A 26,164-nucleotide genomic window follows, 5' to 3' on the forward strand; every position below is an offset into this window, starting at 1 on the left:
CCGTCAGCCAGCTCAGGGGGCCCTCGCGCCCCTCCACCGCCCCGCGACCTCCCACGGACTCGCCTCCGCGCTCCCCGCCGCTGCGTCTCCCAGGCAGGCTGGGGGTCAGTGCCCTCCTCTCTTCTGCTCACAGAGGCGGGCGCCAGGAGGCCAGGCCAGGGCGGGGGGCCCAGCGCCAGCTCTGCAATCAGACAGACCTGGGTCTGGAATCCAGCCCTGCGCTCCACTCTCTCGGCTACCGTCAGCAATGCCTTCACTTCTCTCTGCCTCAGTTTCCTCTCTGATAAAGTCCAGATAACATGGGAATGCAGAACGGCGCAGCCCCTATGGGAAGCAGTTGGGCAGTTCCTCAAAAGGTTAAACTTACACTTACCAGAGGACCTGGCCGTGCACCCAAAATAATCGAAAGAAGGGACCTAGACAGATCCTTGACACCCATTTCACAGCGCATTGTCCACGACTGCCAAAAGGTGGAAGCAAACCAAGTGCCCATCGACACAAGATTGGATAAACAAGACGTGACATACACCGACAAGGGAATTTCATTTGGCTGTGAGAAGGAATGAAATTCTGAGACAAGCTGCAACATGGATGGAACCTTGATGACACTGCGCTGAGTAAAATAAGCCAGGCACATACCAACAAATGCCATATGATATCATGCCTCTGAAATATCGAGAAATAGCACATTTGTAGGGAGAGAAAGAAAATTACTTGCTTGGAGAGTACAGAAATTTTGGAAAATTTTTGATGAAAAATTAATAAAAGCCCGGAAGATAATAATGCTTCTCCACAGGATTAAATGAAGCAAGTGCACACTCAGCTCGAGGCACTCACCAAACAGTCCTGGGATCGGGGTTTCGGGAAAGCGTCCTCAGTGGGTGGTGAGACCGCCCAGCCCTCAGGCCCCACCTCAGAGCTGGGGTGCTGGCCCGTGCCCCTCAGGCGCAGGGTTCCCAGGGCCCGGGAGGTGGCTGCAGCTCCCTCCAAGCCAAGCGGGGAGGCGAGCGCCCCTGCTCCGGGGAGACTGACCTGGCTGTAGATCTGGTCCAGGCTGGGCCTGTCCTCCGGGGCCTCCTGCCAGCACTGCTCCATCAGCTGGATGCACTCGGGCGGCCCGTGGTCGGGGGCCACCAGGGGCCGGCACAGGGGAGGGGGGGCCACCACCTTCCTGATGATTTCTGCAACAAACAGCAGGTGGGCGGTGGGCCCAGGGCCCCGGGAGGGCTCAGGGAGCGGCGCTGGCTCGGATCCTGAGGGGGACTGGGGGGGGCCGGGACCCAGGCCCTGAGGGTCCCCCTGGCGCCCCCCGTTCCGTGTCCCGGGGCGCAGGCGCAGGGCTGTTGATGAACGGCGCCGCGGTCGGGAGCCGGGAGAGCTGGGTTTGCGCCGGGAGAGCTGGCCCCTCTCTGGAGCCCTGGTCTCTGCATCTGTGCAACGACCTTAACTAACCCTGCCTCTCTGAGCGAGATGGTGCAGGGAGGGTGCCTGGCGCCCGGGGACTCGCCCCCACCCCAGCCCCTGCCACTGCTGCCGCCACCAGCGATGAAACCCTGACCACCTGGCTGCACCAGCCCGGGCACCCGGACACTTGCTGTGTCCATCGTCCACCATCATCATCATCGCCTTCCCCAGACCACCTCTCCCACGGACCTTCTTGCCCCACACTGTTGTGGTAAAGACCACCGGACTAAGTCAAATTCAGATGGACCGGGTTTTAAGGTCTTCGCCTTCCTCTGTGCCTCAGTTTCCCACTGACACATCATGGGAATAATCCCGACTTCAGGAAGCTGCTGGGAAGCCTGGGTGAGCTGAAAGATTCGAAAGTACTCCAGGATAGATGTCAAATATTTGCCACAGTTATTTGAAGGACCCTGGGAAAGGCAGGCAGCGGGGGGCTGCGCAGCAAGTTCAGACACTGTCAGCAGGTCAGGGACTTGTGGATTTTCCACTCACCCTCTGAACAAGTTACGTCGCCTCTCGGAGTCTCAGTCTCCTCATCTATAAAATGGGCACGATAACAGCACACTCCTCACGGAGTCATAAGGTTACTCTCTGAGCAGGACCCTCTTTTCCCGGCTGAGGAGGTGGCAGCCCTTGGACCCAGTAAGAAGCTTCTTTCTGGATTTAAATCCCCTTCGTGTCCTTTGTTGGCCTCCTTGCTGGGGATAGCGCCTGGGCCACTGTCCCATTTTACAGCCAGGGAAACTGAGGCGTGAAGGTGTCACCGGTGGACACAGACTCTAGAGCCAGGCCTGACCTCCTCCCCGGGCGGCAGTTTCTCCGCCCGAGGCCCCCGCCTGCCAACCCCAGACCCCGCGGGCCTCCACGTAAAGGTGTGGGAAGTTGTGTGTGCTCCCCAAGGGCGTGTGCCGCTGGAGCCGGGAGGACATCACACACACGCGACCGCTTTTCCAAGGTGCGTGGATGGTGCTGTGATGAATAAAACAGATCGCTGGGTGCCTGCTCAGTCAGCGGATACAAAACATCAGGGAGCAGCGCGGGAGACCGGGGACCCTCCATTAGCACACCCCTCAAGCCACACGGGCAGATGCTGACCGAGTGCCCTCCGTGGCCAGGCACTTGCCTAAAGCCCAGGGACCCCTCCCAGCTGCCCTGGAGGCGAGCACCCGGGGCCCACCGTAAAGTCAGGAAACCGAGCTTTGGCTCTGGGTCTGAAGTCACGCAGCGACTGGGGAGCCAGGCTCGGGGGCGTCCCCGAGTGCTCACGGTGGCCAGGGCAGGCACGTCCCCAAGGAGGAGCAGGGCCTGGACCGGTGCTGGCCCCTCCTGGTGGTCCTGCCCCTCTCGGCAGGCGGGCGTGGGGAGGCCACGGTGGAGCGTGGGCCCAACGGCGCGATGAAGCCCGCCCCTCCCCACTCCCCCTCCTCACCCATTGGGCCTGCGGTGCTCTCTAGCCCGGGGCAGCCCTTGGTGGAGAGAGGAGGCGAGGCTGGTGAGCTAGAGAGAGTCCACGGGGGCTGGGGGGCGGGCTCAGCGCCACTTGCGGCCCGCACGGCGGGCTGAAGACGGGGTACCTGCGGGGGACGTCCCGGGGCAGGGCAGAGGCAGCAGAGGGCGGGGGCAAGGGAAGAGCAGCCTGGGGGGCCAGGGGGCCCTGAAAGAGAAACTGGGAAAGGAGAAAACGCTTCTGGCCCAAGAGGGCAGGGAAGGTGTGAGTAGTTATCCTGCATACCCCAAGTATCGGGTATCGGGGTGCAGATGCTCCGGAAGGAGCCCCCCATGCCCAGGACCAGGCCACCTCGGTCCTGGGTGGCAAGGAGCCCCGCCTTAGAGAAGAGAAAGCCCCGGCTCAGAGAGGGCCGGCGCCCTGCGCAGGGTCACCAAGCAGGGGAACAGTGCAGCCGGGGCTGACCTGAGGTCTGGCTGGACACGCAGCCCGTGCCGGGGCGGGCGGAGGCAACGAGGGCGCGAGCACCGCAGGCACGGCGCTGGCGCAGGGCGAGGAGGGGGTCGGGCCACCCCCCCGGAGTCCGAGGTCTTTAGCCCCTGGGACTGGCCGGCCGCCACGTGGGCCGTTTCTCGCGGTCCGACTCGGGCCGTGTGTCGACGGGGTCGTTTTCCTGATGGCCACAGAGCTGCCCCGCCGCCTGCAGGCTCCGGCCGGGGACGGGCCGAGGGAGAGGGGGCGGCAGCCGTACCTTCGGCCGAGAGCCCCGAGGCGCCGTAGGGGGGCCCTCGGGTCAGCACCTCCTGCAGGATGATGCCGAGGCTGAAGACGTCTCCTTTGAACGTGCCCCGCCCGGGCCCCCCGGGCCCCCGCAGCAGCTCGGGAGCGGTCCACAGCAGCTCTGCAACCGCAGGGCAGGGACCCGCGTCACTCCAGCCCACCCGCAGCCTCAGGGCCCGGGGAGGGCGAGGTGGCTGTGTCCCCTCCCCAGTTCACAGCAAGGTCCCTGGGGTCAGGGAGGAAAGGTCACCGACCCGAGGTCACACCACAGGACTGGAGGGCGCCCCATTCCACCCCTTCCTCGTAAGGAGTTCCCTAAGCCCTGGGTTCAAGCACAGGCCTCAGAGCCTGCGTGCAAGCCCCTGCCCAGCCCCGAGCGGACCTTCCGGGGCCGGCCGGGTGCCCGGAGCCCGCTGAGTGTCCAGGAGCGCCGCATATCCGTGGTCGGTGACCTTCAGCACAAAGCGCCCGTCCACCACGCAGTTGCGGGACTTGAGGCGGCCGTGCGGGAAGTGGCGATGGTGCAGATACCGCAGGCCCTGGGGTGGGCGTGATGGGGGTCCATCAGGCCTCCGAGGAACAGCAGGGGCCCCCGGTCCTCTCAGGATTCCCACAGACCCCGGGAGAGCTGCCCGCACACCTCCGCCCTTGCCACCCTGCTCGGACTGTTCCGTGGGATGAAGAGGGAGGAGCCCGAGCCTGGGGTAGGGGAGCGTCTCTAGCCTCCCTGCCCTCCCCACCCCCACCCCAGCGTGGGCCCGGGTCTCCAGGCCCAGGGAGGGTCCTCACGCGGATCAAGTCCAGCAGCAGCGAGGCCTTGAAGGTCCAGTCCAGGCGCAGGGCCTCGTGCCGCAGCAGGTCCTGCAGGCTGCCGCGCGAGCAGTGCTCCTGCACCAAGGCGCAGAGCCCCGGGGCCACGAGGACGCCCAGGCAGGCGGTGACGTTCTCGTGCCGCAGCTCCCGCATCTGCCGGGGGCAGTGGGCACCTTAGCAGCCCCCGGGGGCTCCCCGAGGACTGGACCAGGTGCCAGCCATGCCCAGGCCCCAGGGCTTAGCACCCAGCCCAGAGATGAGAGGGGGGCTCAGGAAACGCTTGCTGCACCAGGGAACAAATGAGCAAAGGCAGCACGGCTGACCGTGCACGTGAGCTGAGGCCCGCAGCAGAGGGAGCTAGCTGTTTCCCAGCCTAAGTCACACCACGGGCCTGGAAACTATAGGTTCTCTATCCCCAGACTCAAGGATTGGAGAAGGTAAGGAAAGGCACAGAAGGGAGCAGGTGCCGGCAAAAACCAGCCTCCCTGATGGCCGCTCAGTGAGTCAGAAAGCCGAGATCCAATCCAAGCAGGAAAGACGAGCCGTGGGCCGGCGCCGCCCTCCCAAGAACAGAGCAGGGCTCAGCCACGCGTCTTAGCTGACGTGGGGAGTCAAGGCTGGTCTCAATGGCTCGGACACTCTGTTCCCCTGGACCCAGATGAGCTCTGTGGTTGCGTGAGCAACAGAACATGCTGGAAGCGGCTTGCTTGTGTTTGGGCTGGGCCTAGGAGTCTGGGGCTTCCACTTCCTGTCTCTTGGAACATCCTTTTCTGGGACCCTGAATCACCCTGTAAAAAGGTCCTTCTATCCTGAGACCACAGGGAAGGGAAGAGGGGTCCGAGAGATCCAGCCTCCCTGCCGAGGCTCAAGGCTTGTGTCGGAGACCCCCTGGATCAGGGTCAGCAAACTTTTCTGTAAAGGTCCAGATCGTAAATACTTTAGACTTTGCGGGTCACACGGTCTCGGTCACACATGCTCCTCGCTGCCACTGTGTTGTGAAGCGGCCGGAGATAATATGCTGATGAAGAGCACAGCTGTGCTCTTCAAAAAAAACCTCATTTACAAAAACGGGCAGCGGGCTGGATTTGGCCCATGGGCCACAGTTTGCCAACCCCTGCCCCAGACCAGCTCCTTTCCCAGCTGAAGCCAGGGGTCCCCACGCCACGTGGGGCAGATCGCCCAGCCGAGCCTCCTGGATTTCTGACCCACAAAACTGCAAGATAATAAAATGGTTGTTTGAAGCCCCTGCATTTTGGGGAAAGTGGTTATGCGGCGATAGATAACCGCGTTTGAGAGTCCTCAGAAGTCCTGTGGTTAACCTAGCAATTTCCAAACTCCCTTAGCCATGTAAGGACTTCTCTTGTAGGAAATGTGTACTTCCATCAGCTGAAGGTGTCCACTGGGAAATGCCTGACTTAGCCTCCAGTCACCTCATCTCTCAGAACTTCTATTTCAGATGGTGGTGCTATTGGAAACAATGGAAATCTCCATGGATCAGGGGTATGCCACGTGCGGGAGATGGTTCTAGATTATTTCACATACTCGCTCCGATCCTCTTCGTGGTAAATGGATACCCTTAGCTCCATCTACAGGAAAGCGTCCTGCAGGGGGCGGACTTCAGGATTCCAAGTCCCGTGATCGGCCCCCCATGCTCCGTGCCTCTCGGGCTGGTGATAGTCCTGGGAGTGCAGGTGCTTTTGTGGTCAGGGATGACAAGTGACTGGAAGCTCTGTGCCTGGCACAGAGGTGGCGCTCCGTGAGCACTCAGTGAAGCAACGGAGGGGAGAGGACGCTGTCCTCGGACGGCCTCGGCAGTGCCTCGCCATGACGCAGGTGGGGGCCCCTGGCGATCGGGGTGACGTGGCTGCAGGGGTGCTGCCCTGCGCAGGTGACAGCGGTGGTAGGTGCCTGTGACCGAGGGGCTTGCAACGGGGTGATGCTCACGATGATGGGGATGGCTTCCCTTTTCGAGGCCAGGAGTTTCCATACTGAGTAGGGACCAGCCCAGAGCAGCGGGGTTGGGGGGTCTCCTGAGCAGCCCCTTCCCCCCACCCCCACCCCCCTGCAGCCCTACCTTTCTCAGGAGGTCCAGGGAGCTCGGCCGCAGCTCAGGGGCGGTGCCCGCTGCAAACGTCTTCAGCCACACCCAGTCTCCCTGGTCGAGGAAGCACAGGCATTCATCGGCGGCTGTCCCCCGCTGTGCGACCTGGGCCAAATGCCTCCACCCCTCCAGGCCTCAGTGGCGGGTACGGTGACCGCTCACTAGCTGCTCTCGCTCGTTTCGAGCGGGCAGAGCGTGGGCAGGTGGACTTCTACTGCAGCCGGGACAGAGCGGGGCCGCTGGGGGCTGACAGACCAAGGGCCCGTTCCCAGCACTGCTTTCTAGCCGGGGCCTCGGCAGGTGCCCTCGGCTCCCGGTGCCCAGTTGTGTCTGCGCCCGCACGGTGAGGGCCAAGTGAGCCGCTGCTCCCTTCCCCAGGGCTGGCTTTAACCAGGACGCCCCAGCTTCCGGGACGTGACGGGGGTCCCGTGACCCAGGGGCTCCAGGAAGGGGAAAGGAAAGGGCGGGGGGCCTCGGGCGGGGCCCTGGGCTGCCCCCGCGCCTGGCCTGGACCCGACTGTAACCTCAGCCCCCTCTCCCCTCGTCACCACGGACTTTCCCCGCCTCGGCCCACCCACAGCCTGTCGGCTAACTCAGAGACGCAGACAAAACATGCTCCGTCCACCACGAAAGCCTCCTGTCAGCAGAAAGGGAAAAGGATGGAATTCCCCAGGGGAGAGGGGCACAGAAGGGGCGGGAGTCTCAAGCCGCTTCCTGTGGAAACCTTTAGCCCACTCGTGGCTGTGAGAGCCAGGGAGGCTGGCAACTGCAGAATTCCAGAATGACGGGGCCCGAGAAACGGGGTCTGCCGAGGCCTGAAATCACGGCGTCCGCAGCGACTTTAGAGCTTGACCGGTCTACCCTCCGGCCTTTCGGCCTCCCTGTCGGGGGGTTCTGGCTGCTGCGCAGAGGCTGTCCTGGGCTGAGTGCTGTTTTCACCCATCAAGGCCTAGTGGACCAGGGATTTCACCGGCCTTTGCCTAAGTGGGCAGCGGGGCGTGCCCAGGGTGGCCCCAGCGCCTGAGGTGGACCCTGGCGTGGGCTTGGCTGGCAGCACCCAGGGCCCAGGGGCCAGGAGCTGGGTGTTTCCCAAGGTCAGATCGCCAACCATGCCACGCTGAGAGCTGGGAGTCCTCGGTGCCACTGCCAGCCCCACCACCAGCTTCCTGTGGGACCCAGGAAAGTCACTGTCCCTCTCTGGGCCTCAGTTTCCCATCTTGAAACGGGCGTGGGGCATACAGAGGCCCAAGAGGCAGCGGGCTCCCTTGGCATCTCACAAACTGGCAGCAGCTCCCCCGGGACCAGGAAATAGGTAGCCAAGACTCTCACCTGGTACAGGGCCATGTTGGTGGGCCCTGGAGACGCTGGCAGGCTCTTTGCCGATCCCTGGGCCACCGACCCCAGGCTCGCACCCTCTGCCGCGCTCCTCGACTCGCTCACGCTGTCCCCGTGCAGCTTCTGGAGGGGGACAGCACGGTCAGAGCCGAGGCTGGCCCCCCACCTTCCCACCTGGCCCCGCCCCGCCCCGCTCCTGCTTCGCCTACCTGCCTGCTCAGGGGCCGATGGACGAAGGTGAGCTCCTGGGCCGTGAGCAGGACCCGGCGGGGGCCCCGCACCAGCTGCAGCCGCCGGACACCCAATCTGGAGGCAGAGACAGGGCACGGCAGTGGGGATGACACAAGCTTCACGCCCCCTCTCGGGCCCGGCCTGTTGGACCTGCCTCGGGTTCTGCGCCGCCCTCTTCTCCCCCTTTTCCATTTCTGTCTCCCCACCAGTCTCCACTGGGCCCCGCCTCCCACGGAGCGCCCGAGCTCTGGGCTCAGGTCTGGGCTCAGGTCTGGCTGCCCCGGGTGAGGGGTGGGCGCAGTCGGCTGCCCCCTTTCCAGTGTGGACCAGGCTCAGGGGTCTGATCCAGAACAAGTAGGAAATCAGACCCCGGGGAGAATTATTTTCAAACCCGGCGGGGCCCCTGGGGGTCGTCCAGCCTCGCCCTGTGTGCGGGGTGGACGCGGTCCGGGCCACGGTCGTAGGCTCCTTGCTCAGGTCTCAAGTGGCCAGCCCGGGGCCGTGGCGGAGCCCTGACCGGGGCGCTGGGTGGTCTGCGGTCCTGGGGGCTGTAGGGCGGGGGGGCTCCCTCTGCGGGCTGCCTGGGCTGTGCCCCCAGGAGGGAGGCCCTGCAGGGAGGCGCCCCGAGGGCAGAACCAGGCCGGGGGGCGGGGGGGGGGGGGGAAACAACAGGCTCACCTGATGAGGCCAGCGAGGGCCCCGGCAACCAGCACCAGGACGCAGGCCAGGGCCAGGGCGAGGAGGCTGCGCGGGGGCTGTGCACCTGGCGGGGAGCAGGGCAGGCGTGAGGCACAGCGGCCGCGACCAGTCCACAAGTCAGCCCCTCCCGAGCGCCTGCGCCCACCCCCAGGGAGCAGGGACACCAACCCCCGCCCAGCCAAGGCTCGGAATGGCCGTGGGCTGACGTCCTCCCTGGGGGCCGATCAGCAGGCGCAAACCCTGGGCTCCCAGGCCCCGCTCGGCCCCTGTTACGGTCCTGATCGCGCTACGGCCTTTTCTCTGCTGGCGTTTCCGCCTCTCTCCCCAGGCCGAGACCACCTGAAGGGCAAGGCCCAAGTCTTATGCATCACTGTGTCCCTAGCTCCTAACGCAGGGCCTGGACAGGGCAGGGGCTGAGTGCAAACTGTCCAATGAACATCCCTGCCGGTTGTTATCCTGCCTCTTCTTGCACACCCCCTGGGATGGGCCACTCACTACCTGCTTTGGAAACCAAGTCTATCGTGGGAGGGCTCTGGGTGTTTGAACAGCCCCCGTACGGTGAGACCAAGTCTCCAGCTGTAAGGAGCCATAGGACTGGGGGGCTGTAAGGAGCCATAGGACTGGGGGCTGTAAGGAGCCATAGGACTGGGGGCTGCCTTGCTTGGGCAGCCCTGGCACCAGCCCCCTCCTGGAGAGGGGGCGTTGGCCCCACTGCCGTGGAAGGGGTGGCCGCTGCCCTCTTCCTTCCCCGCCTCCTGACCCCCTTTTGTTGGCCTCTCAGCTCCTACCCACTGCCCCACCCTGCCTCTCACCAAGGGCTCACGGGAAGGGAGATCTGAGTCGAGGTCTAAGGGAGGTAAGGGAACAAGCCCCAGGAGATGTGGTGGAAAAGCATTCCCGGCATAGGGAACAGCCAGTGCAAAGCAGAGTGGAGAGCAGTCCACCCTAAGCCCGTGAGGAGCCTGCCTTCTCCTGGAGTGAAGTGGGCGCCTCTGCAGGCTCTGGGTGGGGGGCACTGATCTGACACGGGTGTCTAAAGGACCCTCAACCCTGCCAAGCTCAGGGGTTGGGGCCGAGGCGGGAAACCCGTGGGGAGGCTGCGGCCATAACCCGGTGCGGGCAGCGCCGAGGGCGCAGCGGGCTGATTCTGGGTGAGTCTTGAACACGGAGCCCCCAGCATGGGCTGGCGGACCCGGCGTGGCGTGTGAGGGCGCCAGGGGGCGCCTGAGCCTCGGGGAGGGCGGAGCTACCGCGCCCTGCGACAGGGGCGTCGACCGGAGGGTGGGGGTCAGACCGGGGAGCCGAGCGTCAGGCCGGTGGAGGCTGGCATGCCCGGCAGACAGCCCAGGGGAGGCACGGGGCGGGGTGTGTGCGCACCAGCAGAGAGGACGAGGCTGGAGACGCGGGGGCGCCGACGGGTTCAGCGCGGGCCCCAGGGGCCGATCCCAGCGGGCTGGAGGGGGCGCGCCGGGGAGATGGAGGAAGGAGGCGCGGGGCGGCACAGCCTGGAGGGGGCCGTGGGCCAGGTGGGGGGAGGGCCTTGGGGACCCTCACCCGGCGCGGGGGTGTGGAGAGTTTCGGGGGAAGTGGGAGGAGAGACCTTCCACCTGGTGAGCAGGGACAGCTGTTTCAAGGGGTTGTGCTGTGAAAGGAGGCAGAGGCTGGAGGGAGAGGAGAACAAATGAATCTCTAAGGCTCAACATTCTGAGACCGGAAACAACAGAGAAAACAGACGGGGGTAAATCCTCTTGCCAACAAGACCCCGAGACGTAGGCTGGCATCTTCTCCCAATAGTCTCCTGCAGATTCTTTCTGTGAGGACATGTCCAGCCTGGCCCTGGGCTCCCACCGGCCTCCTGGGGACTGATCCTCAGAGAGCACCTGTGAGCCAAGCAGCCCTTCCTATCGCCAGGAAGGCGCAGGGCCTGCTCCCAGGGTCCACTCCCCTCCTACCCCCAACGACAAGCAGGTGAGGGCTGGGAGTCTTTAGTCCTAGTTACAGATGGAGGCCCAGAGAGGATAAGCGACTTGCCCAAGGTCACACAGCTACTCAGCAGCTGTGAGGTGCTGCCACCCGAAGCCCCTGCTCTAAGTTTCTGAATCCGTGGCTCCCGAGCAGTTGTATCAGTGCTAACCAAAGCGAGCATGAGCTGGCGTGTGAGTTGCCATTATTAGTTCCCTGAGAAAGACAAATGCCAAGGCTGGTGCGGCTGCTTGGGCCCTGGCTCGCGCCCCCTCTTAGAGCCCCCGCACCTCGCCCTTTCCCTGGGCCCCACATACACCGTCAGCCCCGGCGTGGGTGCCGGCAGCGGCCACGGAGCCCGCCTGCCCTCGCAGCCCCGTTCTCAGCTCTGAGCTCGGCCCAGGGAGGGGCTCGGTGTTGGCTGGCGATTAAATGACGTCCTTAAAACCTGTCGGAGGGGAGCCTGCGAGCCAGGCCTACTGCCCCGTGGGCCCGCTGGCCCGTGGGGACCCGGCCCAGCGCTGACCACCCGTGCGGAGGCCCCCGGCTGTCCCTGTCTTGGCCCCCAAACCCGAAGCCCCTGGAGAGCAGCCTGGGGCTTCAGCTCCGGGAGGGCGGGGCTCTGTCTCGTCACACTGTCCATCCACGCGGTGTTGGGTGCATGGTAGGTGCCCGGTTAATATCAGCAGAAGAAGAATTGATGAGCAAGCGGGGGCAGCTCCTTCTCGGGCCTCCCTCCTGAAGGGACTTCTTTTGGGGGCGCCTCTAGTCCGGGAGAGGTGGTACGGGCCACTCTGTCAACACGAGGTGCTGCTGCCCCGCACAGAGGAGGGCCCCCCCAAGCCCAGCTGCAGAGCAGCCCCTGAGGGACAAGTTGGTTCAGCCAGGGTGTCGGGGGCACGCACACGGAAGGGAGGCTCGAAGGGGCAGCGTGGCGCCTTGCCCAGGAGCGTGGAAGATGGGGCTGGCGAGCAGCCAGAGCTGGGGTCGTCGGGGGGCTGGGGAGCCACAGGAGGCCCGGGGCCGGGCAGGGACGGACGCCAGCCCCCACACCCTGAGTTTACCCACCTGCCGCCCTAACCAGCTCGGCCTGCGGCGGGGAGCATGGGGCACGGGTTTAGCTGAGCATAGAAAGTCTGCTCATCTCTAGAGGCCCGTGCCTGTGTGTGTCAGCGTAATTTCATTAGAGATGCAACTCCGCGATCGTGAATGGCAGGAGTCATCGCGGTGGGGGCATCCTGTTCTCATAGCCCCCAAAGAAGCCTGCGCTTGGGGTCAGGGGTCTTGGGCTCGGCATGAGCTCAGCCTCCTTGTGTGACCTTGGGCGAGTCACCAAACCTTTCTGAGTTTCGGTTCTCCATTTGTGCCCCTGGAGGTTAGTTCAAGAGAAGAGATGGACACGTGCTCTGTAAACACATTAGCTTCGTTCTTTTCAAGGGGAGAATGCACTTGACAATGGCGTGCCATTCTTCTCAAGGGAGAATGCACTTGACAATGGTGTGACATTCTTCTCAAGGGGAGAAGGCACTTGACAGTTGGCGCCTGCCCCTGCTCTTCACTAAGACTGTCCACCTGGAGGGACGTACTGAACGTTGGGTGGCTGGACAGAGGGCGAATGGTGATTACCTCTCATGCACAGCGTGTTGGGGTCAAACCAGCAGCTGGCGTCGCGGGCCGGAGGGGCCCCTCCTGGAAAGTGGATGGCCCTGCCCAGGGGTTGCACTTGCCATGTGCCTGTGTCCAGGACGTGGGTGGGGACCAGCTGGCCTCCCTGACCATCTGTGTCCAGGATGACGTACCGGGCCAGCCTCCTGCCCTTCTCATCCACCCGGATCCTCTGGCTGAAGCCGGCCGTGTCCAGCGGCCCCAGGTGGGCCCCTAAGCAAGCCCCTGAGAGCCCTGCCCCATGGCTCTCCGAGCGGTTCAGGGCATGGGCCAGCAGGACCACAGCGTCATAGATGGTTCCGAAGAGCGGGGACACCTGCGGAGGAGAAGGCCCGCAGCTCATGGCACAGGGTCCTGGACATCTGGGGTCCTGGCCCTCCTCCAAAACAGCAGTGGTTGGGATCACCTCCCTTCCCCCCAACACATGCAGCCCTTTCTTCAGCCCCCCATCACCTCCAAACCCTCCGTCTCCAGGCCACCCCCGCTGTGGGCACACCACCACCGCCACCAGCTCAGATGCCTGGCAGGCATCGCAGACCCACCTGGTGGGCCCAAAACAGAGCACCGGGGTCCACCACCCCATAATCCACTCCTTCTCCATTTATTCCCCCACTTTAAAAAATGGACTTATCAACTGCCTAATTTCTCAACTGCCTAGGTGTGACCCCTGCCTCCACTTTTTCTCTCTTTCAGCTCCTCATCAGGTTTTTGGGGCTTTGCTTCGGAATTTATCTCCAACCTAACCCAGCTCTCGCCACCTCCCGACAGTGAGAGTCCAAGCCACCCTCACTGCTCACCAGGCCCTCGCGGGGGCCGCCCCAGGGCCTCCTTGCTTCATCTGGCCTCTTCAGGCCATTCCCCAGCAGGCGGCCAAAGTGATTTTAAAGAACACAACAACACACAAATCGGCATTTCTTCCTTAAAACCCCTACTGGTTTCCCATCTTACTTACAAGCCATTCAGCGTCCTGACCCTAGCCTGAGGGCCCCGAGCTCATGCCCGTCCCTCTGCCCACCACTCACGACATCCACTCCGCACTGCCCCGCACACTCCTCCAGCCATCGGGGCTCCTCCGCCTCGGGGCCTTTGCACTTGCTGGTTGTCCTGTCTGGCTGCTCTTATCTGGGTCTTCTCCTGGCTGCCTCCTTATCACTCCCATCTCAGCTGCGTGCCACCTCCCAGAGAGGGCGTCCCTCTCCAGCCACTCTCTGTCACTTTACCCTGTTCTCTCAGTGGCATTATCACTATTTGAATCTGGTGATTTGGGTCCTCGGTTATTGTCTGTCTCCCCCCAGCAGAATGGAAGCTTCTGGAAGGCCAGGCCTGCCTTATGCATCACCATGCTCGAGACTGCTGGTGCAGTGGCACCTGACAGGCGCTCACCCAACATTTGTCAGATGATTGACTCTTGAACTACCCTCCATCAGCGTCACAATCCTGTCCCCCTTCGGGCACTACTGTCTTCTTATCATTAAGAAGCAGACAATCAGAGGGAGACTCAAGTTCAGCCAAATCCCACACTAAGCCAGCAACTCCCTCCCCGCACCGCTCAAACGGCCGCATTCACAGCAGTGACTTCTGGGCACCTCCCCCGGTACCCCCCGCCCCCCAACACGCTCTCCTGATGGCCACAATTGGCTAGAGAGATGCAGAGAAAGAGAGGGAAAACACCTGCAAGAGTAAGAGCAGCGGGGCCAGAAACGAGAACTACAGCAGCGGAGAGAGTTGGAGCTAGAAAAACAGGATCAAAAGGGACACAGCAAGAGGGGTTCATAATGCGGGCCGAAAGAAAGAACCAAGCGAGCAGAGGGGCGCGGGTGCACGTGCGCGCATGCGCGCACCCACAGGCGAGAAAGAGAGCGGCTGTGCCAGGAGCCCGCAGGGCCCTTGCCAAACCAGGGCCAGGCCGCTGTGCCCGAGGCGGAGGAGGGGCTGGCCGCGGCCCGGCAGGCGGGCAGGCCGACGGCGAGGAGCCCCGCACAGCCCGCCCCGCTCCCACGCCCGGGGGTCTGCACGCACCTGCTCCGGCTGCAGGCCCGCGGCCGCCCCGCGCGCGGCGGCGGCCAAGGCCGAGTGCGCGGGCGCGGGCTGCAGGCTGACGGTGAGCGCGGCGTCGTAGGCCCGGCGCAGGGGCCCGCGCGCCCCGAGGGCGGGGTAGGAGCGGTTGCCGTAGGGCAGGGCGAAGAGCAGCGGGTCGTAGGGCAGGAAGACGAGCCTGCCGTCCGCCAGGCCCGCGGCCCCGGCGCGCCTCAGCAGCGCCGTCTGCTCGGGGCCGCCCAGGAGCGCCGAGTGCATGCACAGCACCACGCCTGCGGGCGGAGAGAGGGTCAGCTTCCAGAGATCACCAGCGGCCTCGCCCGGAAGCCTGTGCCCCTGCGGAGGGGCTCGCGACCCCCAGGCCCACGCTGTGCGGCCGCTCCCCACCCCATCAGTTTGGGGAAAGGTGGAATTACCCCTTAATCTCCTCCCCGTGGCAATCACAGCCACGGCCGCCCGATCTGGGTTCATTCCTGTGAAAATAATTCCCTCCACTGACTCTAGGTTTGAATTAGTAGGTCCCTCCCCGCCTACCCACCCAGTAATTTTGACCAATGCCCCACCTTTCTTTCAATGCCTTGGCCCTGCCAATTGCTAACAGTTACTGACAACTTGCTATGTGCTGTCCTAAAGTACTCTTACAAACATCAGTTATTCGATATTATAGCGGCCCTTAGAGATAGGTATATCATCCCTACTTTTCAGATGAGGAAACCGAGGCACAGAGACGCTAGGAGTTACCCCAGAAGATACACTGCCATGGTAGAGGCAGGATTTGAACCTGGGTCAGCTGGTTCCCCACTTGTAATCTTTTTCTTTTTAAGATTTTTATTTTTTTGTTTTGTTTCGTTTTGGTTTTTGGTACCAGGAGTGGGGTACGAATTAAGATTTTTAAGTTGAGAAAATTCATACATGTAAAAGTTCACTACTCTACTTAAAAAGTTTACCTTTCAGTGTTTTTTAGTACGTTCCCAGGTGGTGGAACATTTTCTTCTCCTCAAAAAGATGAAAACCCCAGACCCATTATCAGTCACCACCCCCTATTTCCCCAACCCCAGCCCCTGGCCACCCCAAATCTATTTTCTGTCCCTATGGATTTGCCTGTTCTGGACATCGCATGTCACTGAAATCATACGATACATGGCCCTTCGTGACCAGCGTCTCTCACTGAGCATGATGTTCTCGAGCTCTGTCCACGTGCTGGCATGGATCGGCTCTTCCTTCCTTTTCATGGCTCAATACTATTCCATTGTCTGGATTGACCACATTCTGTTCACCCGTTCACCTCCGGCTTATAATCCTAGCTGTGGCCCTGGGTGGTGTGCTCGAGGCTGAAGCAGACGAGAGGACGTCCGCCTTTCCCCTGGTCACAGGCAGGCAGGGTCATCCCCTGCCCCAGGATGGAGGGAGCCCTGCCCAGGGACGGGGCCGCACGGGGCTGCGGCTGCACCTTCGTCTCTGCCCCACGGGCCCCTGAGCAGGGCTGCAGCCACAGCCACAGGAGTGCCACCGCTTGCTTGGGATGTGGCCCTGGCTCCCACTGCAATCCCTTTCTCCAGGAAATCCAGGAAGGTCCGCCGAGGACGGCTCTCCTTGCCAGAGTCTAAGGACTCGCTGTGCGGGGGTCAGAGCTTGGGGCCACGGCCTCTGAGAGCCCCTGGGTGGCTGCACGGTACAGGCCCCAGCTCGAGGCCACCCCCTGCGGGACCCAGGGCAGCGGGGAGCGCCCTTGGAGAGAGACCCACCAGGCTGGGCAGAAGCAGAGCGGCTTCCGGGGCCCCCTCCCCTGCCCCGCTGTTCTTCAGGCTTCTCCCCTGAACGCCCCTCTTCATGGGGCCGGAAGGCGCTGTTCTCCGTTTGCCCACAAGGGGGCACTGACCCCCACACCTGGGAGGAGGCCACCCAACTGCCAACAGCCTGCCTTGACGGAGCTGAGCTCATCTCATCTTCATAATCCTATGAAGTGGGGGCTTTGAGTAGCCCCACGTTACTGATAAGGACTCTATTGCCCAGAGAGGTTTAGTGACTGGCCTGAGGTCACACAGCTGGCAGGAGGTGGGGGAGGAGTGGGTTCCCTGCCATCTAACCCCAGAGATAGGCCCGCCTGTGTCCCCAGGACCAGCACCGTGGCTGGAATTCCATCCTGGCAACAGGGATGGAGAAGGAGGCCGGCAGGGCTCCCCACTGGGCTCCAGCCACGCAGGATTGAGCTGTGCGCCCGGGTCCTACTCTGTGAACACCCACCTCCATTCCTCTAACCTTCCTGGTTTCTCTGTCGGGACACCCTTTCGCCTCAACTCCCTCTGCGGTCGCCTTCTCATCTTCAGGGCCAGCTCTAATGCCACCTCCTCCGTGAAGCCCTCCCCGCTCCCAAGCAGATCAGCTCCCCAGCCGCTGTGCCTGCGCTGTCGTGGCTCCTCCTGTGTCCCCAGAGCCCGGTGAGGCCAGGTACAGAGCTCAAGGCCTTGGCAGAGCGGAGTGTCGACAGAGCCTTTCCTCGCACCCGCCCGCAGCTCGGGGGCCGTGGCGGCGCCGTTTCCCGTCTCACTTGCTGGACCGCTGGGGCCCAGAGGAGTGGGGCGGCGTTCCTGGGCCCGGCGGGCACCCCCGCGGGCTCCAACCCATCGCCGGCCCCACGGCCACAGCAGGCGGCCCTCCCCGCCCGTCCTCATGGGCCTGGCCCCCTCCCTCAAGTGTGAAACCAGGCCATCGGACGCAGGGACTTTCAAACACTGCTGGGCTGTGCCACAGTAGGAAATGCATTTTACAGTAAAACTCGAATGCACTCGCAAAACTGAAAGAAAAGTGCAAAGAATGATACCCTTACTACTTGCAAAGCACTTTCATATTTACTATTTTTATCCTATTCTACTTTATTTTCCTCAATCTTATCCTCCCTCCCTCCCTTTCTTTCTTCCTTTTCTTTTATAAAGCTAGCCTTGATTCATTAAGTTGCTTTCTTGACCCAAAGGGGACACACCCACAGTTTGAAATCCCTGTCGAGATGAGCTCTAAGGGCCACCTCTTCCAGGTGCCACCTCTCCCCCATGCCCCGCCGGCATTCCCCAGCTAGTTCCGTCCTTGAAGGCAGACCAAGGGCACCTCCTCCAGGCAGCCACCTTGGTGCTCCAGGGCGCAGCCACGTGGCTCCTCTGGTTCTCAGGACTCTGCCCCTGGGACATCCTGAGCTCTCTCACGCCTTTCTCCCCAGCACACAGTCATCTCCTGGAGGCCACGCAACTTGTCTGTCCTGTTCCCCGCTGTGACACAGCACCCAGCACAGGAAGGAATCAAATCAATCGACCCCCTAAGGAAGGCTGCGGCTCTCCATTCCTGGGGTCCATTCCCGCTCCACTCACATTGCCTTCGTTTTCCCAGGCGAGGATTTAAAGTGCCCTTCGCTCCCAGCCCACAAACAACATTTGACCTGCAGCTCAGAATCCACCTGCTTCACCTGCCGGCTGTGTGACTCGGGCAAGTTACTTAGCTTCTCTGAGCTGTGAAACGAAAATCTTGGCCGTACGGGTTCACCAGGCTGTTGTGAGGTTGGATGCGGCGCCGTTGTCGAGAGGCCGGCCCTGTCTGCTGCAGAGGGAGCTCCCGCCAGGGGCCACGTCGCCGTCCAGACGAAGCCCAGGCTGGGACAGGAGGAAGACACCCCCCCACACTTACTTTTCAGGTCATCCACGCTGCGCAGCTGCTCCAGGACCTCCGAGGCCCCCTGACCCCCGGGTCCCACAGAAGCCACCAGCCTCACTGGCAGCCCATAAGTCCTGAAAGCCGTGGCCAGCTGCCGGGCCGTGGCCACCCAGAGGTCCTGGTGGGAGGACACGATGGCCACGCGAGCCCAGCCGAAGTGCCTCATGACGGACAGCAGCACCCGGGCCGCCGGGGGCAAGGTGGGCACCAGGTGGCCTCCTGCCGCGGGGGCCCCGCACCCCCAGGAGAAGAGGGCCTTGTGCCAGCCCTGGGCTAGCAGGGCGGCCGCCGCGCAGTAACCAGGATCGACAGGGCCCACGAAGGCGGCCGCCGTGTCCTTGTGCTCCAGGAACGTGGCCAGGGCGTGGGGGGTGGTGCAGCCCGTGGGGAGCACCACGGAGCGCAGCCGGGTGTCGGGCAGCAGGGAGGGGTCCTGGTTGGCTCGGTCCACGGCCAGCTGGGCAGCCGCGCCGGGGAGCGCCCGGGCGAAGATGGGGTCGCAGTCCCAGGGGCCCAGCACCCCCACGGTGAAGGTGCCTGCCCCGCAGGCTGGGTGAGGGAGGGAGCCTGCCCACGAGAGGGCACCCCAGAGCACTACGGGGAGGAGTGGCCGGAAAGGGGCTTTCCTGGGTGCCCTGGGTGGGGCCCTCCGGAGGCCCTGGCAGGGCGGGCAGGTCTTCCAGTGCCACCGACCTTCAGGGTGCAAGCCCCCCGGGGTCCTGGAAAAGGGGGACAAGGACAAGGGTTGCTTTTTAGCATTTTCCACCAACGCTTCGGGTCATTTTGTGGGCAGGGGAGCCCAGAGCCTGTGTCTCCTCAATGACAAAACAAAGGGTTGGGGTCATGATCTCCAAGGATCTCCCAGCTCTGGGGACCTAACATCCTCCCCAAGGTCATGGCCTCGCGATGCCCGTGCAGAGTCCTGGGCTAGAGCTGGACCACCAAAACTGTGCGCTGCGGAGCCAGAGCCTGCCGGGCCCCGGCTCACGGCTGTCCCCGTGGCCTGGGCCAACCTCTGCAGCGTCTTGGGTTTCATTTTCCTACTCTGTACAACGTGGCTACTAAAACCGGCTTTGCAGAGTCACTGTGATGATTAAATGACCCAACGTGAGGCGGTCAGCACGCTCCCTGGTTCTTCAGTGTTGGACAAATCCTGCCTCTTTCAACCTGTGATTCTTATTTCTCCCTCCAGGTGGGCCAAGTTCACCTGGCGTCCCTGTGTCCAGCAGCCGCCTTCCCAGGCCTCCGCTGCCTCCCACCCTCCACCCCCGGCACCTGAGTCGGTGGGCCCTCGTGGCCCCCTGGGTCCACGTGGCTCACCTGGCATGCGCTCCAGGGAGTTTGGCCGGAGGGCTGGCAGGGCACAGGCCCATCTCTGACCCCCCCGCAGCCCTGTTCTGTTCCCACCGTACAGAGATGGAGAGGACAGTTGGCACGGAGCAGGTAGAGTGGGCATCCGACCCAAGTCTGCTTGGTTCCTCCCCCACCCGATGCACCTGCCGCCCTGGACCATGACAGGTAGGCGATGCCGTCCTCCACGTCATCGCTCCGTCCCAGGGCCCCGACACCACCTGCCGCCCTGGGGCTCCTGCTAGGCCTTGGGCCGCTGGCCTGCCCACCCCACCTGCCCCACCCACCTCGCCATCTTCCCCACGCTCCATCCGTGCAGCCGGCAGCCTGCCTCTGTGGGTGCCCCAGGAAGGCAGAAGATCCAGGCTTGGCCCTTAAGCAACTGCTAAGCCGGCAGGGAGACCCAGCCAGGAGAAGGGGCTGCCGCAGTGCAGGCAGCGGGCGGGAGGGCCTGCTGAGTGGGGCGGGCCTGTGGGCTGCGGAGGGCTCGAGGAGGGCCCCCCAGATGAGACATGACCAGGACCAGCCCCTGGAGGAAGTGCAGGTCAGAACCGGAGGGTGCCCTGCGAGGCGCCACCCGCGACTGCGGCGAGCAGCTCTGGACCAGTTGTGTGGAGCTAGAGCAACGAGAACGGCCTCGGAATCACGCAGAGGAACAGAGTCTGCTTTTATCACACACTAGCCCCTGACCTTGGGCAAGACGCTTCCTTCCCTGAGCCTCAGTTTCCTCCTCTGTAAAATGGAGCTGAGAATAGCTGCCTGGTGGAGTGGTTGTAAAATGTGTAGAGTATCTACCAGGGGAAGGAAGGCCCTAGTAAAGTACTTACTAAATAGAACAGTAACCGTCACTAACATCGTCCTTATCCTTCTCTTTGGATCTTTGAGGGAAGGTGAGGCTTTTATTGTGGAAAGGGAGGGAGACTTGGATTTCAGTCCCTGAGCTGGCCCTGGCTCTGTGGCCCTGACCACCACCCGGCCCTGGGCCTCGGCCCCCCATCTGCACACTGCCAGCGTTAGGCCCTCCCGGCCGTGCCGCTGCAGCTCTCCCCATCGGGGCTTGCAGGCCGGGGACTCGAGAGGGTGGCCCTTCTCCAGCCTCCCTCCCCTGCCGCTCTGAGGCTGACGTGGTCTCCTAGCAGCGGGCACGAGGCCCGTCCCCCCCCCCAGGCTAATCCCTCAGCGCCGCTGGGGGCCCTGGGCTCGGGGAGAGGTAATCACGTCCGGTTGGGAACATAGCCTCTTCTCCCTGTGCTAGTAACGACAGCCATGGCTCCCCGCCATTTGCCCTTTTCTGAAGTGCCTGTGCTGCACTGCTCGGGCTGGTCCTCCCCGAGGCCCAAGAAGAAAGATTTTACCCCTTGTTCCGGGGGGAGGGGGAGACTGTGACACTGGGAGGGCGGTGGCTTGTCCGAGGTCTCGCTGAAGTCAGGGCCGAATTGGGACCAGAGCTTAGCTTCCTGCCTCCAACCAGAAACAACAAGGCCTTTTCATAACACCTGGAACATCAGAGCTGAGGGAGGCTAAACCCAGCGCTCCCGATCGGGTGGTAAAACCGAGGCTCACCCAGGGGCATGAGTTCCCTCAGTCCGGCAGACAGCAATTCTGCCGGCCCCCTTCAGTGTCCCAGGAATTCTGCAGGTGGCGGCCTGCAGGGGCTCACAGAGGGGTCGGGCCCTGAGCAGGCCACCAGGGGGCAGGAGCCGGCTGCTAACCCCAGCTCCGCGGCTGATTTGTGCGGCAGAGTCCACAACCCTTTCTGTGCCTCGGTTTTCCCACCTGTACAGAAGGGCTTAGTCTAGAGGTCTAGCTCCCCGTGGCTCCTTCGGCTCTGACCTTCTAGGTGCCAATAAAAATCAGGAAAGAAGTGACTTCTGTCTCTGGAGTGGTCCATGTCCCGCTCCCGGCCTTTCCCTGGGGAGCGGGTGGGCTGCCAGTGTGCCACCACCTCGGCACACTAGGTGAATGTCCCACCCTCCTAGGGGCAGATCATTTTTATATTTAGATTTGGGGAGATGGACCCTGAGGATTAGCCACAGATTGCATGACTCAACATAGCGCCACAGTGTCTTGATCCAAAGAGGTGAAGATGTTTTTTGTTGCATAAATGATGAATGACGAAAAAAGGGAAGGAGTAGGAACCCAGGGAGGAGGGATGGGGATTCCTGTCTGGGCCAGGGCCCCGTAAGCCCCTTCTGCTCCCACAGCCAGAGCCGCCCTCCCAGCGCCCAGCCTGGCCCTCCTTGCCCGCCTCCTGCGCCAGCCCCTGCAGACCCACCTGCCGTGCTGCGCTGCTGGGCGCGGACTCATTGCCTCTTTGCAGATCCTAAGGTTCCTGCACCAGGGTCCCCGGGTGGTAAGCTTCCGAGCAGGGCCTGGCCTGGGGGCCCCCTTTCCCACCACAGCCTGCAGGTCGCCACTCCCGCTGCTTCCCAAGACTGCTGCCCAAGGAGCGCCTCCTCTGTGGCTCGTCTTTGTGCCACCCCCACCCTCTGTCCCTCTCAGGAGCCAGAAGAAGCCACTTGGAAAATTGGATCTGCTCAGACCCCAGGGCTCTGGAGAGTCACACGTGGAAAGGAAGGAAGGCGGGAAGGAGGAGGGGAGGGACGGAGCGAGGAGGGAGGAAGCTTCAGCACTGCGGACAGCTCCACACCTGGCCGGGGCCCCAGGAGGCAGGCCGGGTGGGAAAGCGGTAAGGGGAGTGCGGGTGCTGGGCGCCGACGGCGTGCCAAGCCCAGTCCTGGCCATATTTATGCAGCCCCTGAGACAGGAATTATCATACCCATTTTATAGATAAGGAAACTAGGGCCTCTTGTGGTTAGGGAATTTGATCAAGGGCACAGAGCTGGGGAGGGGCAGAGCTGACCCTAGGTCCACGCTTCTGCTCACCACACCACTTGGACCCTTTGGGAATTTAGAATGGAGATTTTTCTATCTTCCATTTTGGGGTGAAGACTATGTAGAGATAGAGACCTCAGGCCAGATGGCTTTCAGCCCCGCCTCCTCTCCTGCTCTCCTACCTAGGTGAAATTAGGCACTGAGGTACCTAAGTACCATGTGCCAAGGATCACATATACCCCCTCTCATTCTCACTGTTACAATAACCTTGTGTCGTGGGTGTTCATGACACTTAATGTCACTTTATTCATTTAACAAATATTTACTGAGCACCTATCTTATTCTAAGCACTATTCTAGACCCTTGATGCACATCAACAAATAAACAAAGCAAAAGATTTCCACCTTCACAAAGATTTTCTAGGAGGGGTAGGGAGAGGTATGGGGGTCAACAAACAATAAGCATGAGAAATAAGTAAAGTTTGTATATTAAAGGAGATACTGGAGATTGGACCCAGGACCTCATGTGTGTGAGGCAGGCACCCAACCACAGAGCTACACCATCTCCACTCGATTTTATTTATTTATTTTAAGATTTTTTTAAAAAGTTCTCTCCCCTTCCCCCTTCCCGCACCGTTGTCTGTTCTCTGTGTCCATTCACTGTGTGTTCTTCTGTGTCTGCTTGCATTCTTGTCAGAAGCATCAGGAATCTGTTTCTTTTTGTTGCATGATCTTGCTGTGTTAGCTCTCTGTGTGTGCAGCACCATTCCTGGGCAGGCTGCACTTCTTTCGCACTGGGCAGCTCTTCTTATGGGGCGCACTCCTTGTGCGTGGGGCTCCCCTAAGCGGGGGACACCCCTGCGTGGCAGGGCACTCCTTGCGTGCATCAGCACTGCACATGGGCCAGCTCCACACGGGTCAAGGAGGCCCGGGGTTTGAACCGTGGACCTCCCATGTGGTAGGCGGACACTCTATCAGCTGAGCCAAGTTTGCTTCCCTAAAATTTATTTATAGCGTTAGGTGTATAAGATAAGAAAAAATAAAGGGTGACCACGTTATACTATACTTCAGTACAAGTGCTTTCCATATTGCTTCCCAATCTTTATCAATCTAATTTCGATGGTCAAGGAGCACACTGTGTGGATGTGTCCTGAGCTAGTAACTATTTTGTTGGAATGTTTTCTTTAGCCCCAGTCTTGTTCTGGAAGAAATGTAGGACTCTCCCTGATGTGTTAAACATGTGCTTGTTTGGCCTCAGGTCCATTCTCTGCCCTCGCCAGTCCAGCTGGGGCTCCCAGGTGGGAGGAAGAGGGGACCTCTGTACTGCAAGGGGCCAAAGCCTGAAAAACCCACCTCCCAGCACCCCGCCCCTGGCTTCCAGCTGGAAACACTGGCAGGAGAGTGGAGGACGGAAGGGGGAGCCGAGGAATGCCCTCTCTCCTGAAGTGCCTCCTCTGTGGTTCTGCCCCGCGCCCATCCCTGGACCCCCTCCCCGCGTGGTCCCAGTCTCTGGGTTCTGGACCCACCAGCTCCTTCGGCCTCTTCTGCCTCTGCTCTAAGGGTGCTAGTGGCTTCCTGCTGGTGACAACCCCAGAACTGCCTCACGTCCCAACACCTTGGCAATCCTTCCCCTCGTTGAACCACTGGCAAGAGCTCTGCTTTCCAGAACGAACCCCAGCTGAGACACTGCAAATCCGAGTTATCTGTAACTCTCACTGTTAACTACTAATTCCTTAATAAATATTTTGGTATTTTTTCCATATGACAAATCCTCAGGAAGAGCTACTCTAGGTCAAAGAATAAGAACATTTTTAAGTATCTTGTTTCAGACTGCTTCCTATTACAAATTCCAAAAAGTAGATTCATGTCAAGATATCTTTATGATAATGCACTTGGAATAAGCTGATACAAGATTATTCTTATTTTTGTTAGGTGTGATAATGACAACGTAGTTATTTAAGAAATTGCTTTTCTTCAAATATGCATACTAAAGTGTGAAGGAAGGAAATGGCATGATGCCTGAGATTTGTTTTGAAATTATTATACATAAAGGGGAGGGATAAATATGGGGTGAAATCTTATTAATTTTTAAGTCTAGTCCAAGGTATTCTTGGGTTCCTTATTCTATTCTTCCTACTCTGAATATGTTTGAAAGATTTCATAATAAAAAAATTTAGGTTGGGAATTGTACCAATTAACGAGTAAGCGTACTAGTTTCACCCGATCTCCTTGGTGTCTAGTATTGTGTATTTTCCTCCTAACTTAACCAGCATTTTTAAAATCTTGCATTGCCTTAGCTTTTGATGCTGCATTAAAAAGCATTACCAAAAACTTAGTGGCGTAGAAGAACATATGTTCATCGTCTCACAGTTTTTGTAGCTCAGGACTCTGGACGTGGCTGAGCCGGGACCTCTGCTTAGGGTCCCACAGGTTGCAGCCGAGGGGTACCCCAGAGCGGCCTTCTCATCTGAAGCTCAGCCTGGGAACAACCCCTTCTTGACCGTGGGAGTCACGGCAGCTGGTTTCTTCAAAGCCGGCAGCAAAGAGAGAGAGCCCCGGAGCAAGACAGGGTCTTAGGTAGCGTATCTCAGGGAAGGAAACCAGGGGCGTGGCGTCCCTTCACTTTTGCCGTGTTCTGTTGGTTAGAAGCACACACACACACACACACACACACACTCAGAGGGAGAGGAGTAGAAGGTGTGGCTAGCGGGAGGCAGGAATCGGGGGCACTTTAAACCCGCCCACCTGTGCACTGCGTAACAGAAGGAATGTTCAGCCAAGGAGGTTTAAAGACCCGAGGCACGTCCTGCAGGCAACTGGGCCAAGGCTGGGGCCAGAACCCAGGCCTCTGACCGACACTGCCTGCCGTGTCATGGCTCTGCCAAGAGCGTGCCAGGCCCCCCTTCCTTCCCTCCGCACCCACCCCTAGTTCCCTTCTCCTCCCTCCTCGTCCATGCCCCAGGCAAGGCCCTGTTCTCGAGCCTAAAACTCTCTCCTGGGCAGCTCATGCTGAGGCCAGTCTTACACCGAAGGACGGACGGTGGGTAAAGACGTACCAGGATTTCCAGCTCAGGTATCTGCTGTGGAACAAAGACAGCAAAATGATTGCCTCCAAAAGAATGAAGCTTTCCTCTTAGACGCTGGGGGCCATAAACGATCTTTGGGGACAGTTTTTGGAGGGAAGGAGCACGCGATGACTATCTTAGATGTGGTAAGCCCACGCTGACACAGAGGGCAGGAGGCAGTCTGGGGTCTGCAGACCTCAGTTAGAATCCTCAACCCGTAATTCACCCTCTGAGTGGCCTTGGGCAATTCACAGCCTCTCTGAGCTTCGAGGACCTTATCTACAAATGACCACAGAATGCATATATCCACCTCCAGGGTGGTTGGGAGTGAGAATTAAAGCATTTGGTAAGTAATAAACACGGCACATGATGATAATGACAATTAGCAGCACTGACACTTACAGGATGCCTGGCACCGTGCCAAGCATTTTATGTACCTTTGACATTATTTCATGAAGTAACTGTTGGGTACGGGTCATTTTGTAAAGGGGAACACTAAAGCAGGCTGATCTTAATCTAAAATTACCAGAGTGTCGCCCTGCCCGCCTTCCTGCAAACACAGGCTCCGGTCTGCAGGAGTGGGCCTTGGGGAGCGGCGAGCTGGTGACCCCGGCGACACCCGCGCCCCTGCAGGTGAGTGCGCAGACTTGGGAGTCAGATGGCGGAGGCTTCCAGTCCTGGC

General features: G+C 61.0%; 1 protein-coding gene across 1 annotated transcript in view; it reads right to left on the minus strand.

Annotated features, from left to right (window-relative positions):
- LOC101442492 (guanylate cyclase D-like) overlaps nt 1-26,164 on the minus strand; it is a 51,762-nt gene that overhangs the window by 16,601 nt on the left and 8,997 nt on the right. Inside the window, exons 4-14 of the mRNA XM_058306358.1 lie at nt 18,207-18,800; nt 14,517-14,806; nt 12,459-12,813; nt 8,850-8,934; nt 8,150-8,246; nt 7,935-8,063; nt 6,579-6,659; nt 4,481-4,657; nt 4,074-4,230; nt 3,663-3,812; nt 1,033-1,181 (exon numbers count right to left, since the gene is read on the minus strand). Coding sequence (XP_058162341.1) covers nt 1,033-1,181; nt 3,663-3,812; nt 4,074-4,230; nt 4,481-4,657; nt 6,579-6,659; nt 7,935-8,063; nt 8,150-8,246; nt 8,850-8,934; nt 12,459-12,813; nt 14,517-14,806; nt 18,207-18,800 — 2,264 coding nt within the window. The remainder of the gene's footprint in view (nt 1-1,032; nt 1,182-3,662; nt 3,813-4,073; nt 4,231-4,480; nt 4,658-6,578; nt 6,660-7,934; nt 8,064-8,149; nt 8,247-8,849; nt 8,935-12,458; nt 12,814-14,516; nt 14,807-18,206; nt 18,801-26,164) is intronic.

This window comes from Dasypus novemcinctus, chromosome 10 (assembly GCF_030445035.2).
Source record: "Dasypus novemcinctus isolate mDasNov1 chromosome 10, mDasNov1.1.hap2, whole genome shotgun sequence".
NCBI classification, from domain to species: Eukaryota; Metazoa; Chordata; class Mammalia; order Cingulata; family Dasypodidae; genus Dasypus; species Dasypus novemcinctus.